This window comes from Babylonia areolata, chromosome 17, assembly GCF_041734735.1.
Source record: "Babylonia areolata isolate BAREFJ2019XMU chromosome 17, ASM4173473v1, whole genome shotgun sequence".
Classification (NCBI taxonomy): Eukaryota; Metazoa; Mollusca; class Gastropoda; order Neogastropoda; family Buccinidae; genus Babylonia; species Babylonia areolata.
In genome coordinates this window covers 20,554,604-20,571,625 of record NC_134892.1, presented here as the reverse complement: position 1 = coordinate 20,571,625, position 17,022 = coordinate 20,554,604, and the positions used below count along the sequence as shown (strand labels likewise).

Sequence of the window (17,022 nt, the reverse complement as noted above, 5' to 3'; positions counted from 1 at the left end):
GTGTGTGTGTGTGTGTGTTGTGTGTGTGTGTGTGTGTGTGTGTGTGACTGCAGAGTCGCAAAATGGTTGACAAAGCAATACACGGAACGGCTGTGGCGGGAAGCTACCAGGGAATCAGCAGAAACTGACACGGAGAGCAGTGAAGCGACGGCCATTCCGTCGGGTGTGCCAAGGTTCTGCTACAAGCTGGTAAGTCTGGGGAAGGTGTAATGGAAAGTGAGAGAACATTCTTGGACAACAAAGGAACAGAGTATTTTGGTTTTGTATGCAGCCTATGTCAGTATATGTATAAATATATCAGCCTATATGTTTAAATATATGAGCCAATATGTATTAATGCTCGTAACGCAAATGAATCTGCAATGTTATGTACAGTTGTGTACATGTATTATTATTGTTATTATTATTATTATTATTATTATTATTAGTGGTGTTGTTGTTGTGTTGTTATTGTTTGTGGTTGTTGTTACCCCTCATCTACTAACTGTTCAGACTCAGAGTTATACATGTGGAGGACGATCTACTGTACGTGCTTCCCAGTTGATGCCGAACTTCCTAGAAGAGTCGCAGAACTGAAGCAGTCGAATGAACCCTTGTGGGAATCAAATCAAATATAGCCAAGCCGACCGCAAAGGGCATCCTTCAGGGCTGTCTCTTGTAGGGAAGAAATGTGAGATGAATTGGCAGAAATTGTGACTGGCCAGTTCGCGAACGAATTCTGTCCACAACTGCTGAAAATGAACTTCGAAGACAACAACAGATCAGCAAATTGTCCTGGACTGGTAGCAGCCTAAGTGAGCAATACTCACAATTATCTTAAGCTTTTCTTTCACCTCTACTGTCATGTCCAACTAACACAGTCCCAGAAGACCGACCTAAGAAATGAAACGTTGGACAACTTTTATCAAAAGTGAGTCTTATTTTACAACTCACAGTTTTTATCAACTTTCTCCATTTGGTGTTTATATCGACTCAGCAGCCATTTTTCATTTTATCGTCATACCTTTGAGCAACGAAGTTTGGACACAATTACTGACTATTGACATCAAGCGCGACCTAAAATGAAAAAAAAATCCTATTTCATTTATGACAGCAGCTGTAAAAAAAACTTTAGCAAAACTGCCGACTTTAGGACCGGGGAAGCTCCCTTCATTGGCTGCATAAAAACATTTTGCATCTGTGAAATGAGACATCCACTTCCCCTGGATCGAAGACGTGTTGATTATGTCGGGTGCAGACATAAAAATGCTCGGGTCACGGCACTCAGACTGCTAATACATCAGCAGCACGAGGCAGGGGTTTGCCAGCTGATAACATCTTTCAAACAGAAGGATGGTCAAACAAGAAAACATTGCAGCCACAGAATTGCTGAATAAAGTGAGATTGATGGTGTTTGCTCTGTGAAGACGTAGAGCTTTGCTGAGTCAGTCCTGGATAAGCTCGCAGATAAAGGGAGATAATTCACATGATGACCTTGTGAGAGGTTCAGGGAAATTACGACTGATCCCCGACGATACTGTCTCCACACACAAACGTCTAACCAATCAACAGACAGAATACAGTCTCCACATACAAAATCTGACCAATCAGCAGCCGGAACACAAGTCTCCATACACAGACATCTAACCAATCAACAGACAGAATAGTCTCCACATACAATATCTGTCCAATCGGCAGACGAAACACAGTCTCCACATACAAACGTTTGACCAGTCATCATACGAGGAATGACTAAAAATTTAAATGAAACTTGCTAGGAAGGTGAAGTTTAATGGATTTTTTCCTGAGAATACTGTTGGGCAGAAGTATGCATGGGCCCATCCATCAGCCACTCGACTCAGTTCCATTCAACCCTTCATTCCGGGTACGATTTCGGGTATCACACTTGACTGAAGTCTTGGTATGATACCCGGTATTACAAAGCGGCTTATCATTATTATTATTATTACTACTACCATTATAGAACTATTTTTTAAAAGTCCTAAGAGAAAGAAAAGGATGTAAAGAAGCTATTACATTAAAGCATTTCTTGAGCAGGCAGTTTAGAACATCAGATAACCGTCTGATCCAAATGTTTGTTTCATTTCTATTTTGCTTTGCTGAGGAATACACTCATGGACTTTGGACATCTCATTCTGAAGGAAACTAGATAGTGAGTGTGTTGAGATGAGGAACATTTTCATTGGTATAACTGGGTGGGGTAGGATGATGAAATATATTTCATTTTGTTACATATTCTTCAGTTGTTTATCATGAAGCAGCGTGAGGGACCCCACTCTGAACTGTTTAGGGAGTTTACTCCTTTAGCTGTTGACGTTCCCAGGTCTTCCCACAAGGCAGTGGGGCCACTTCTCCGTGACTGGAATACCCTTGGAGGGCAGGTTCGTCTCTCTACCCGTATAGGTTCAAAGAATCTACCCACTGTCCCCATAAATGGTTGAATAGATGAATAAACAGCATGCACTAACATGCAATAATATAAATAAACAACAATAAAACTGTAATAGCAAGTAGAAAATAAATGTAAGTTGTCATTCGCACAGTGAGAATGGATGCTGTGAAACACAACTGACTTGAAGACAAGGTATGGGTTGAAGTCATGATTACTGCTCTCTGACAGAAACTGACTACAGGTATCACCAAAAGTTAAGAACCGCTTCAGAAAAGCAGCCGTAGTTTGAATTATGCAGGTTGCATATGATCTGCCACTGGCCTCTCGCTAAATACACAAACGGTTGTTTTAGAAATAATGTGCACAGTTTGAATGATTGATGTTTAAGCCCCAAAGTGACATTTACTCATAAACGATAGATGTAGGTTTTCATTGTACAAAAAATGGAAGTGCACGTGCAAGAATGCACCTCTAGTTATGAGCGGTGCTAACTGATTGACTGCATAACACTTCTGTTCACCGGAAATTCAGCATCATCCTGTTATGCCCCCAAGAAGAAAACCGTGCGAGTTGCCCTGGAGTCCTGAACTTTTTGTGAACACTATAATTCTAAACCATCACACACTGTGTTAAAATCATCTCTGTTTCATTTCTCCAGGGAAAGAGAGACGCTGAAGAGGCTAATCGAGGACAGGTAAAGGGTTCTTTTGAGGGAGGTGCTTGTCACCTCATCTCTCTCTCTCTTTCTCTCTGTCTCTCCCTCTCCCTCTCTCTTCCCCCTCTCTCTTTCTCTCCACTTCTCTGTGTACTATTCACCTTCTCTGTCTGTGTCCTTCACCTTCTCTGTCGTTCTCTCTCTGTCTCCCTTTCTGTCTGTCTCTCCTTGTATTTCTCATCCCCTCTCCCCCGTCTCTCTGTCTGTCTGTCTGTCTCTCTTTCTCTGTCTGTCTGTCTGCATGTATGTATGTATGCCCTTGTGTCTGCGGCTGTATTTGGTATGAAACCTTTATTCAATGATTATCCAGTGTTGGAAATAGACTTTCAAAAACACTGAGAACAAACACGAAAAGACTAAAAGGGAAAAGAGGGGGAATATATTCTTTACTGACTGCCCTATAATGCATACCTCTACCTAATGGGTACACTGACATGTACAGCAGTGGTAATAACCTTCACTACAGCCCACCTTCCCATTGGGCAAATCTACTTTCACCAAACAGCTGTCACTTGCTGATACCTAACATACTATGCATCCACCTCACTATCAAATACGGGGAATATTAGCACGCCCTTTTGGCAGTTAAATCATTATTCTTTTATTTTGTTGTTTTTGTCATCATTTTTCTTTTTCTTTTTTGTCTTGTCTTTTTTTCTCCTTTTTTCTGTACATATACTTTTCTCTCTTTCTCCCTTTTCTTTACATCAATACTCATCCATTTAATCACAATTATTTCTTTATTTGCTTCTCTATTGACAGACAATATATGTGCATGCAAGATTTAAATATTAAATAAATGTTTGCATTGTTGTTTTTTTTCTTTTCTTTTCTTAATTGTTCTAATGTGTTTTCCGTCGGTTTGCCTGTCTGTCTCTTTTATTCACCTCTCACGTCCTAGTCATCTCTTTACTATGTTGTAGACATTCGCAAAGTAGAAAGAAGTAAATAAGGTATCTTTAACGAACAGACTAGGACATTTTCGATGATTTATGTACATGGATATATTTGCAATACTCCATACAAATAACAAGGTTAATAATTAGATACGGTAATAAGAAAATACCATAAGCATTGTATGTGCGTTGCGTTTCGTTATTTTTTTTTTCTTGCTTACTTAATTCGTTTTTCGTTTTCTTTTGCCAAGCCGAATGTGTTCTAATAACCAAATTGTTTTCTAATAATATATTCTCTTTCGGATATGAACTTCAGACTAAAAGCATTTTTAATGCTCATGTACATTTTACCAATCAGTAAAATGATATTGATTAACATATGTTACTTTTCAAGGTCGTTTGAACAGTTTAAGCCATATAGTTCGTCTGTCAATTATAGTTTTATGTTAACATTAATATCTGTTAAAAACCCTTGATGCAGTTTCCTTTGTATTGTTCACGGCTCTGGACCAGGCTCCCTTTGGCATTATCTTAATAATGGATTGTTACTCATTTTCTCTTCCAGACTCCTCAAGCCAAGTCATCAGGTAAGTAAATATGTGATGACAGTATCTATAAAGTCTACACGAACATAATCGAAAAAAAGTAATCACAATACAACGTAATGTAAGTCATCAATGAATGGCATCAAGGTTTTTTTCCCCATCATTGTGTGTATGGACGTATTGTATGTGTGTTCTTGGCATGGTCGTTGTTGCAGTTGTTGGAAATGATTTTGTTACTGGTAATACATGTATTGGCAGTTAGTGCCCATCTTAGTGCTTGCAGTATCACTAGCATTATAGACTGTTGGTTTGGATGGGGGAGCGTCTTTATGACACGAATTACGCGTAACATCCACCAGACTTCTTCTTTGCATCGTTAGGGATCCCTTGGCAAATATTATCAATATCAAATGTTTATTGGCTACTTTTTTCAGTTTCTTTTTCATCTACCTTTTTACCCTTTCTGGACACCTTACCTTGTCACTGGAATGGGACTTGTATCTCACATACATTGACAACACCACTAACCAGCAAAAGCTTAGGAAGTAAACAAAAGGATTGAAAGAAATAGGAGTGTTTGAAAGTATGAAAATTACTGCGCAGGTGAGTTTGTCTACTTTCGGATTTAATCATGCACAATTAAGAACATAATATATAATTGCGAATGATCCCAGAGAGAGGAGGGCCAGAGCTGACGATTAAGGATGGCAGTAAATACAGTCTGCTCATCGTCGGCAAATCTGGCAGTGGAAAGACCAGACTGGCCAACACCATTATTGGCGCCAGGAACTTCTCAGAGGATCCGAGCAAGAAGTTACCGAAACGAGGTGCCCAGAACCATGTTGCAGAGGGCGAGCGTCTGAAGGTATTAATAGTGTGTAGGGGTCGGCAGTATGATGTAATGCAACGTAACATAACGTAGCATAGATAAATGTAATATGAAATTATATCGTATCATATTTATCACATAATGTGATGTGATGTGATGCTATGGCATGACATGACATGCCATGCCTTCACACAACACCACAGGAAGTGACAAAATGCAATGTGACGCCTTACTATACAAAACAATACAACGCGACATGGCACGATATGGCCCTACGCGACACGACACGACACGACACGACACGACGCAAGGCTACGCAACGCAACACAATACAGCGCATTGCAGTGCAGTGCAGTTCACTTGGTTCTGTAATACAACGTAGTGTATTGTAATTGAACAGAGAGACAAAAGAATAGAAGCAAGCCTGGGTGTCTCCGTACTCCAAAACGTTGGAAAATTGATCAATAACCTGACCCGGTTTACCTCTTTACCTTAAAGAACTGACATGCTATGGGGAAAGTTTGCTTTGAGTGTGTGTGGGGGGAGGGGGGGGATGTAGCAGCAGGAATGTGAGCATGAATGTTTGTGTCAGCCATTTTATTCCGTGTCTAGTGTTTTTCTATTTGTAGATTTCAAGAAAATGTTTAGACTTTTTTTTCATATTTCAGGGTTTTTTCACTTCAGTTTCCTGCTCATGTTGAGAAACATATTTTAAACAGGAACAGAAATCATGAACACAAAGATTTGATCGGGTTAATCTATGCCGAACACAGTGATTGCTTTGCCCATTGCTTTAAACCTCCACCCTCTCGATTTCACCGCAACGATTGTCCACATCCCTCGAGCTTCCCAACATCGTTGAACTTCCCATTACCTCATACACTCCTTGATGTCCCAGGTGATCAAGACAGCAGACCTGCAACAGGTGGACGACGCCCAGCAACGACAGCAGATTGATGGATGGAAGAACTTGGCATCCCCACATCCTGTCATAGTCTTGCTGCTTGTCTGCTGTGAAAACATTGACGTTTACGATACAAAGAATGACGACGTTTGCACGACAGAGGAATACGACATCTACGAAGACATCAAACGGCTCTGGGGCGATGACTCTCCATTTTGGAACAACAAGGTGATCGTGGTCTTCACGTTCAATGGCCGGATGGACTTCAGCACTGAACGGATCGAGAAGTGTCGAAGGCTGAGCGACGTTGTGCAAGCTGCAGGCAACTGGTTCATTAAGGTCAACAACAAAGCGCCAGACGCAACATACACGGAGTATGTGAAGGAACTGCTGACACTCATTGACAAGAAAGGTAAGGGAGGACTCTTTTCGATAGAGCTATGTCTATTACATATAAACACGCACGCACACACACACACACACACACACACACACACACACACACACACACACACACACACACACACACACACACACACACACACACACACAAATGCTGGAGCGGCTTTCTATATCCCTGCCTTTAAAGTTGAAAAATCGTACTTTATTGGAAAACATCTTTCCATATTCACAGCTGAGCTAATTGCTATTATACAAGCTCTGAACTACTTAGTGAGCCATCAAATAATTTCTCGAAAATAGCATTCTTTGTTGATTCCAAATCAGTACGTTATGCTCTAGAATTATTCAGCCTTGAAACAAGACCTGACTTAGTTATTGAGGCAAATCATTTGGTACATTTTTTAAGGATTAAAGGGACTGAGGTAAGTTTTTGTTGGGTGCCTTCTCATGTGGGCATTAATGGCAATGAAACTGCTGATAAAGCAGCTAAAAGAGGAGCACAAGATTAAGAAAAATCAACAAAAATACATGTCCGTCTTTCCGTAAAAGAGGCATACACTTTGTTAGAAAAATCAGCATGGGATCGATTTCAAAACCGATGGAAGTTAAAGTTTTTAAAACATAAAGGAACATTATTCCCCGAGAATATTATTAAAGAAAAGATACAGAATCCATCAGCTTGCTATACAAGATTAATAACCTCTACTTTTTTCCGTATAAAACTTGATGCGCTGAAGATAAAGTATAGTAAAAATGTTACATGCATCTGTGGTTCAGCAGTTGTTTGTTTCACTGTCAGCAGTTACGTACCTTCTTGGCCAAGTATTTCAAAGAGAATAATAATTCTGCAGATGATTTTTTAAAAGTTATTTCTGACGAGGTTCTTATGGTCGAACTTTCACAAGCATTAGTTCATAGCCCTATTTCTACATTCCTTTAATGCACTTCAGATTTGTGCTAATGATTTCTGATTATTATTCTTATCATTATTGAATTGTTACTGTTAAATGTAATTACATGTTAATTATACATTTTACGGTAGTTTTCTGTTTTCCTCTTCCCTTCTCCTCACCCCCTCCTCCCCCCAAGCCCCCCCCCCCCCCCCCCCCGCCCCCCCCCCCCCTCCTTCGTTCTTTTTTCCCCCCTAATATCACTGATAGTGAAAAGACGCTAAACTAAGGAACGAACACACACACGAAAACACACATGCACACACACTCACAATTCACTTGCATGCACATACAGGCACGGTTGCACACACACACAAACACACACACACACACATGAAAAATTACCATGGCCAGTTTGCTCATAAAATGAGCATAATAATAATCATGATAGCAATAACAACTACAAGAACAGCATGAGGAAGAAGTAGACAAATAATTTGTTTGAAGAAGAAAATAGAAAGTGTGATATTACACACATGGTGTCGGTTCTTTTTGCTTGTTTCTTTGCATGTTTTTCTTTCTTTTTTATTTGTGTTCCTCTTAAAGGTGAAGAAGGAGACACTCTTCGAATTGTGATCCTCGGGGACAGTGGAACGGGCAAGAGTTCACTGGGCAACACGCTGCTGGGAAAGGATGACCTCAACACCAGACCAGACGACCAGACGCATCCAATTCCTTCTGGAGCTGAGAGAGATCCAGAGCCAGGGTTCAAAGTCGGTGACAGAACTGGGTCCAAGACAGCGTGTGTTGCCTGGGACAGAGCTGTTCGGTCTGGTTCTGTTGTGGAGGTATTTGTGACAGAGAAAATGTGACAGGAGAGAGAGAGAGAGAGAGAGAGAGAGAGAGAGAGAGAGAGAGAGAGGCAAGGGGCGGGGGACACAGAGAGAGTGAGAGCCAGAGAGAGAGAGTGAAAGAGACAGAGACAGAGATAGAAGCAGAGAGGTAGAAACAGAAGCAGAGACAGAGAAAGAGACAGAGACAAGGACAGAAGCAGAGAGAGAGAGAGAAGCAGACAAACATTCCTGACGCAGGCACAGAAATACACATGGGCAGACAGATAAGCCACTGGTGGAGGCAACGTCAGGACGTTGCACGTACACACACACACACACACACACACACACACACACACACACACACACACACACACACACACACACACACACACACACACAAAAACAACAACAAAAAAACAAACAAACAAACAAACAAACAAACAAAAAAAAAACCCTTACACACCAAGGACAGAATATCAAAACCTTATCATTTTTTAAGCGCACTTGTGAGTTCAAAGCTGACCTGCTCAGGAGGTGTTTTTCAGCACACCCAACGCCTATTTAAAAAGTTATGAAGTGCAGATTGCAAAACATGCACTAGGAGTACCGTTGCATACATAAAAAAATTGCAGAGAAAACGATAACCCTCATATGTTTAGAACTCACAAAGCTCTGACGTGGAAAATAAAAATATGTGATTATTTTAACTCTTATACAGATGGATCTGTTCTTGATAATGAAAAAGCAGGAGCTGCATTTGTAATACCTGTATTACATATGAAAAATGTACTTTTGAAAAATTCTACTTTTGTATATATGAAAAATTCTACTTTTGGGTACATTCAAAATCAATGTTACAGATAACAAAATCACACCTTGAAATTTCAACTTAAAAAAAATCCATCAAAATCGTTTTGTCGATTAAAGATATACATGTTACTTTCTGGCCGGTGCCTTCTTTCTTTCAAATGAGAGGGCTGACCTGGCTGCCAGAAAAGCAGTCTGCAATTATGAAGGTTCAGTCTTTCTCAATATTTCATTGGATCTACAAGAATTTTACAGGTGTATCGAAAAATGTGTCTAGAATCGAATAACCAATAGAATAGAAGATTAGGACTGCCAATATTACCGTCATTTTATAAAGTAACAGTAAAAACGGGCAACCCCAAGGCTTTCTTAAAGTCTTCTTTCTCGTTCGTGGGCTGCAACTCCCACGTTCACTCGTATGTACCCGAGTGGACTTTAACGTGTATGACCGTTTTTACCCCGCCATGTAGGCAGCCATACTCCGTTTTCGGGTTTTTTCTTAAATAATTCATCTATTTCCCAGTGAAGACCAATTATTAGGATTTCGTATAAACGCAGATCGACCAAACGTTTGCAGAATCATACACTGTTTATGCAGAGAACACTCTACAGCTTATTACATACTTTTCAAATGTCCTAGAACAATACACATTTCTGAATGCTTGAATCAAAGCCCAGCTGTAATCTACATTTGATTGGTCACATACTTGTCGTCATCAGCATGCGTTATACTAGTGTGGAAATGTTGAAGGTAGTTATTATCGATTCTCAGTCAGTCCAGTCTGTATTTGCTCTCCCCCCCCTCTCTCTCTCTCTCTTTCTGTCACTTTTTTTTTCTTTTTCTGTCCTCCCATCACTTCCTCACACCCCCACAACGAAAGTCACACTTACACAATCTCTCTCTCTCTCTCTCTCTCTCTCTCTCTCTCTCTCTCTCACACACACACACACACACACACACACACACACACACACACACACACACACACTGAAATGAGAGAAGAGAAGAACGAGAGAGAGAGAGAGAGAGAGAGAGAGATCAACAGAGACAAGAGGAAGACGCAGAGAGACAGAGAGAGCAACCAATAATCAAATCACACTAAAAGACCATGAACGTAAGCAAAAAATCCTGAGACAAAACTTAAAAAAGGGAACGCAGAGATATGCGTTTTGTTTTTTGTTGTTGTTTTGTTGCTGTTGTTTTTAGATGGCGAATATGTGCACTGCAGGTGACGGATACGCCGGGCCTGTGTCGTACCGACTTGGATATAAATAGGATTTACAAGGAAGTGGCGAAATGTGTGGCTGTCGCTGTACCCGGGCCTAACGTGATCATTTTTGCTACTCGTTGTGCACGTCCCCCACGGCAGGTGCGTTTTCCTCCTTTTCTTTCTTTCTTTTTTTACTTATATATATAATAATATACAAAACTGTCCATTAATGGTTCTAACTGGTAAGATTGGATAAAACAGGGTTCTATTCAAAGCTCATAAGATGTCACATTATTCAAATTATAATGAAAAGAGGACATGGGGGACGAATCTTCGTTATTATTTTATTTGTTTAACATCTCACAAGTTCATATTATGCCGTAGTACAATCTCTCCCTAGTCCTATCCGTCCATACAATACACACTCACACCTACACATACTAGGAGAAAATGGAATAGGAGGAAAGGGAGAGAAAAAGAGAGAGGTGGGGGTCCTGGAAAAGGGAGAGAGTTCAGCAAACTAGTCTGCAATTACTAATTGCTGTATTACTAACTGCAGATGAAGTACCATTATCATGTCCGATTTGGTGTGTAAACCTAAGCTACCAATACTACAATATACATGTTTCGTGCATGCATATTATGATATAATGTGATACTAACATAATAGTCAAAATTTATATAGTGCCTCTAAACACTCAAGGCACTTTACAATAACTGCAAAAAGTGATGCAAAAAAAAAAAGTAGATAAGAATAATAATAGATGAATGAATAGTAATATGATGTGGTGTATAATGCAAAAATATACAAGTGAAACATGTACGAAAACAGGGGGAAATCAGCACAAACCCTCCAACAATTTCAACAGAGTGCAATGGACACAAATGATTAGTAACAATGTAGCGCCTAGCCACCACCATCACCACCACACCACCACTTCACAAACATACACACAAGCACACACACACATCCAAGTTATAATGATATAATACTGTTAATATATTTTTGAATATATAAAAAATGGAGATGAAAAGCTCAGAGTAAATTCGGAGAGCTCAAAAGGGAGAGGGACAGAGGCAGACATAGAGACACAGCAAGTGTAAGACCTTTCCAGCACACATATCCCCACCAGCACCAGGGACTGAGAGATTGGAAAAAGGACTGATCGATGGATAGACAACCTATATATATATATATATATATATATATATATATATATATATATATATATATATCCCAACAAGGAGAGAGAGAGAGAGGGAGAGAGAGGAGAACTCGTGAAGAGAGACAGGAAATGGAGAGAGACAGACAGACAGACAGGTAGGCAGACTGAGGCCCACCCACTGTCCATTTCCTCCACAGTGTAACAAGCCCTTGGGCTAGTTTAGATGAAAGCGCATAAACGCGTGCAAATAGGTATGGTTTTGTGTGGGACACCCAGAGGCGAAGAGATATCAGTTATCAAGTGCTATGGACAACATATTTTAGATTGCATGTGGCAAGACTGGCATGATCACACACGAACTAGTGACATATTTGCACAGTTTAGACTTTTCGAAACACCGCATTTGGTTGAACCGTGTATTGAAATGGTATTGAACAGATTAAATACATATTTTGTAATGATACACTGCATTGAGTGATCACGGACTAAAACATATTTAACCAAAATATTATAAATGCCCATCAAATTATGGGTTCAGTTTTCTCATGTTGTCTGGACATAAGTAAATGCTGTAAATCTTCTCTCCCTTCCTCCCGCCGCCTCTCTCCCCCCCTTCAACACCCCGCCACCCCCTCCACCCGCCTCCTATCTCTCCGTGTCTCTCTCCACACACACATGCATATACATGTATACATACATTACGAAATAGGGACAGAGTCATACATACAGACTGATACAGACATATATATACGTTCTCTCTTTCAGGAGGAGATTCAAGCATACCGAAAAATTCAAGATCTGTTTTCTGCTGAGATGAGCAAACACCTTATCATTGTCTTCAATTTCCTTGACTGTTACGGAGAACATAAACTTGGTAAGCATTATATACGATGATTGATCAGAGTGATGAAGTGTTTATTTGTTTCCGATTTTAGGTATTCTGGTTAATGTTTAATTATTTTCACACATTCAAAACGAAACAATAAACAAACACAAACGACAACAGCAACATAAAAACAACACCAACAACAGCAAAAGCTACCAACGTAAACATACACAAGCCATGTTACACATATTCAAAATATGCATTTCAGTTATGCATTTAAACATCGTTCTCTATCGCCATGATTCTCCAGAGATATGCACTTTTGTGTTGTTGTTTTTTTGGCTTGGTTTTCTTCCTGTCCTTTACCTCATCCTTCACGGGCTGCTTTGGAAAGTCATCTGACTGTGACTTTCCCTCGCTTTGACAGAACACCACAAACTGTGGTTGGTGTCTTTGAATCACTTGCCACAGGGGGTGACAGTTCACTGCCCACGCCGAGATCTCTTCTAATCTTCTAATAATGTGCAGCGAGGATGTAGACAGGGTGACCCTCTATCGCCATATTTGTTTATAATGTATTTTGAAGTGCTGGCAATAATGGTACGCATATGTAGGGATGTCCGTGGCATTGCTGTAGTTAATATCGAACACAAAATATCCCAATATGCTGATGATGCAGAATTCATCATAGTGGGCAATAAAAATTCATTTGAAACTCGCATAGATATAAGGACATTTTTGGTCGAAAATCAGGATTGTATATGAATTCAAGAAAAAAAAGTGCAATATGGTTAGGTAGCCATAAAAACTCTCAATTTCGGTACATGAATCATTTGCAGATGGACTGGAATTCAAACTATTAGGAGCCTGGTTTACTAATGATTTGAAAGACTGTGTACTCAAGTAAACTACTCAGACAGATTTTCCGCTATCAAACAGTTATTGAAGATCTGGATAAGAAGGCAGTGAACTCCAGTTAGAGAGTGGCAATATTAAAATCACTGATTTTTGTCAAAATTGACACATTATGTTGAGGATGTATTTGTACTGAACCTCCCTGACATTTTCTTCCAAGGTTTACAAGACTTATGCTAATTTGTATTGGACCAGAAAAGAGCAGAAAAATTGTACACACAAGTACAATAAATATGTGGGACTTTGGCTGCCAGATTTGAAAACTTTGCTGTGGTTTCAAAGCTGGCCTGGATCAGAAAACTCTAAACAACAAAACATAAAAGGAAGCATGCTGCATTCCATAACTTTCCACTGCTTCAAAACATTGATGAATGTGGACCCGAAATCCTCCTGACATTCCCGACATAAATATTTTTGGACAGAGGTATTTCTGGCTTACAAAACGTACTTCGACAAAATTTATTCCAAAGAAAACGCTTTCTTAATTTACATAAATTCTCCGATGTGAAAATGAAATGGTTTCAAATGAGAATTATTCATAACTCGTTCCACTTGCCCATATATAAGCAGACGTCATGGATGCATCCATCTCGAGGCACTGGCATTGTTTCGACTACGTCATCACCAGGAAGAGGGACAGGCTGGACGTCAGAGTGACGAGAGCCATGTGTGGTGCCGACTGCTGGACAGACCACCGCCTCATTGTGTCCAAGTTCAGGCTTCGCATTGTGCCCATGAGAAGACCCCAGGCCAGAAGACTGCAAAGAGATTGAGTGTCTTCAAGCTGTAAAGCAGCACGGTTGCAGAAGAACTCACCGACGACCATGAAGGCAGATTGCCAGACACACCACAGGAAGATGGGACCAGCGTTGAGGAACAGTGGATGGCTTTTAGGGACGCTGTCTACACTACTGCCCTCGAACATCTGGGACAAGCAACCCGAAAAATCCAAGACTGGTTTCGATGAGAATGATGAAGAAATAGAGGCACTGATAACCGAGAAACATCAACTGTTCAGAGCGCATCATAACGATCCCATGTCACAAGCCAAGGAAGATGCCCTTGCTAACGCAAAAAGAAAGATGCAGACGAAACTTCGCGAGATGCAAGACAGCTGGCTGTTCAAGAAGGTGGATGAAGTCCAGGGCTACGCAGACAGCCATGACACAAAACTCTTCTACGATGTGCTGGTTGTATACGGACCCCAGTCCTCCGGCACCTCACCCTTCCTCAACGCAGATGGGACGCAGCTGCTGACAAAGAAGCAGATTCTGGAGCGGTGGGCTGAGCACTTCAACAACGTCCTCAACCGTCCTGCCAACATCAACGACGAGGCCATTGCTCACCTGCCCCAGGTAGAGATCAACGAGGACCTCGACACCCTCCCCATAGAAGATGAAGTCAGGAAGGCAGTGAAACAACTCTCTTGTGGCTAGGATCCGATGCAATCACTGCTGAGGTATACAAAGCAGGAGGCCCTGCCATAATGCAAAAGCTGACTGAACTCTTTCCAGTCCATGTGGAACGAGGGACAGATCCCACAGCACCTGAAGATGCCAGCATAGTCCACATCCACAAGAGGAAAGGCAGCCGCCAGTATTGCGACATCCACCGAGGCGTCTCCCTCTTGTCCATTGCTGGGAAGATTCTGGCCCGTGTCCTGCTCACCCGCCTTTTCCAGCATCTTGAGCAAGGTTTCCTCCCAGAAAGGTAACGAGGCTTCAGTGCTGAACGTGAGACTGCTGCATGATTTTTGCTGTGCGCCAACTCCAGGAAAAATGCCAGGAGCACCACGGCGATCTCTTCATGACCTTTGTCAGTCTGACCAAAGCTTTTGACACAGTCAGCAGAGAAGGCTTGTGGAAGATCATGGAGAAGTTTGGCTGCCCCAGCAAGTTTATCACAATCGTCCGGCAGTTCCACGATGGTGAAAGTTCTGGATGACGGAGACGTGTCAGAGGCCTTCCCAATGACAAACGGTGTCAAACAAGGCTGCGTTCTCGCCCCCACTCTGTTCAGAATGGTATTCTCTGCCATGCTGACAGACGTCGTTCGTGACTGCGAAGAAAATATCAACGTCAGGTACAGGACTGACAGGAGATTGTTCAACCTCAGGCGCCTGCAGGCTGTTACAAAGGTGAAAGAGACTGGCATCATAGACTGTTTGTTTGCTGATGACTGTGCACGCAATGCCAGCACAGAACAGAAGATGCAGTGTGAAATATTTACTTCTCACAAACCTGCGACAACTTCGGTCTCACCATCAGCACCAAAAAGACCGAAGTTACGTACCAGCCTGCCCCAGGAGCCGTGCATCACAGTGAAGGAGCAGAACCTTCAGGCAGTTGACAACTTCACCTACCTGTGCAGCAGGCTGTCTCGCAGTGAACATAGACGCTGAGGTTAACAACAGGATCGCCAATGCGAGCGCCGCTTTGGGAGACTGTGAGAACGTCTGGGAGCGGAGAGGACTCAGCGCTACCACCAAGCTGAAGGTCTACTGTGCAGTTGTCCATACCACACTCTTTTACGCCAGTGAGACCTGGACTGTCTACAGCAGACACACCAAACTGCTCAGTCGCTGCCACCTAAGCTATTTTCGCAGACTACTCCACATCAGGTGGCAGGACAAAGTCCCCGACTAATAATATGCAATTGACAAAAAGCTTTGTTTTCCTTGGAGTTGATCGACATATACATGCTAATGGCATTGTTTTCTTTATATTATTGCTGGCAAAACAGAATGTAAAATGAACAAAGCTGTTCTTCTTTTGAGAGCATTTCCTTGTAAGTTTAAACAAAGGTTCAAAACAGATGATTGCATAGTGTGAATAAACTTATGATATTTGGATTTTCAGAACACATGGATACCATATAACTTTTTATAAGCCAGTGTTCTTGGACTAATTTGTTACTTCCACTCGGCTGCCTGACTAATAAGATTCATTTTGCTTTTATTTCTAATGTTTGATACAGCTCTTTATTACAGAATTCATACACAAAGTTCATGTGCAGAAAAGGTTGGGTTTGCTGTTGCTGTTGCTGTTGTTCTTCTTCTTCTTATTATTTTTTTTTTTTACTAAGTAACATCATATCCTTGAGGCCCGATATTGTATCTTCCACTGGAAATTATGTGATACAAACGAAGTCTGTATGTCAAGCTACCACATTGTAATCGAGTCCCACTCGTATGTAAATTGCCCCGATTATTTTTTCTCCACACAGTTGTGTACTTGCACCTTACCCCCTCTTCCCCCTCATATCAATAGATTTTACCTGTTCCCCTTTATATTGATAAATATCAAATGTTCCGTTTATGTTTTTTACCCATACAGGTTATCTACTTACACCTTACCCATGTTCCCCCTTATATTAATAAATTCATGATGTATCTTCTTTTTTCTATTAGAAAATAACAACATTGACAAAGCTTATGACTGTGACAACATACCGCTTTGTACTTTTTGAACTGAATAAAAACAAGCTTTAGAAAATGCAATGCGTTGTAAATATTTAAAATAAAAATAAAAAGCCTCATTTTACACTCGTGAATATACAGATTTGCAAACAGCAAATATTCAAAGAATTTCTGAGATTTAAAACATCACTTGCAAATCATTATCACTGTGTTTTATTTGTCGGTTCCAGATCATGGTCTGGTTTAGATATGTGATGGGAATCGAGCTGT

At 40.9% G+C, this 17,022-nt stretch overlaps 1 protein-coding gene across 5 annotated transcripts in view; it reads left to right on the top strand.

Moving 5' to 3' along the window:
* The window catches only part of LOC143291751 (GTPase IMAP family member 8-like), a 40,646-nt gene extending 28,139 nt beyond the window's left edge, over positions 1 to 12,507 (top strand). For 2 of the 5 annotated variants that reach the window (XM_076601834.1, XM_076601833.1), the window contains 8 exons: positions 54 to 189; positions 3,051 to 3,086; positions 4,569 to 4,590; positions 5,223 to 5,413; positions 6,276 to 6,693; positions 8,180 to 8,421; positions 10,446 to 10,586; positions 12,359 to 12,507. In XM_076601834.1, coding sequence (XP_076457949.1) covers positions 54 to 189; positions 3,051 to 3,086; positions 4,569 to 4,590; positions 5,223 to 5,413; positions 6,276 to 6,693; positions 8,180 to 8,421; positions 10,446 to 10,586; positions 12,359 to 12,487 — 1,315 coding nt within the window. In that variant the 3' untranslated portion in view covers positions 12,488 to 12,507. The remainder of the gene's footprint in view (positions 1 to 53; positions 190 to 3,050; positions 3,087 to 4,568; positions 4,591 to 5,222; positions 5,414 to 6,275; positions 6,694 to 8,179; positions 8,422 to 10,445; positions 10,587 to 12,358) is intronic. The other 3 variants (XM_076601831.1, XM_076601835.1, XM_076601832.1) reach the window with 2 other exon arrangements.
* Positions 12,508 to 17,022: the final 4,515 nt, after the last annotated feature.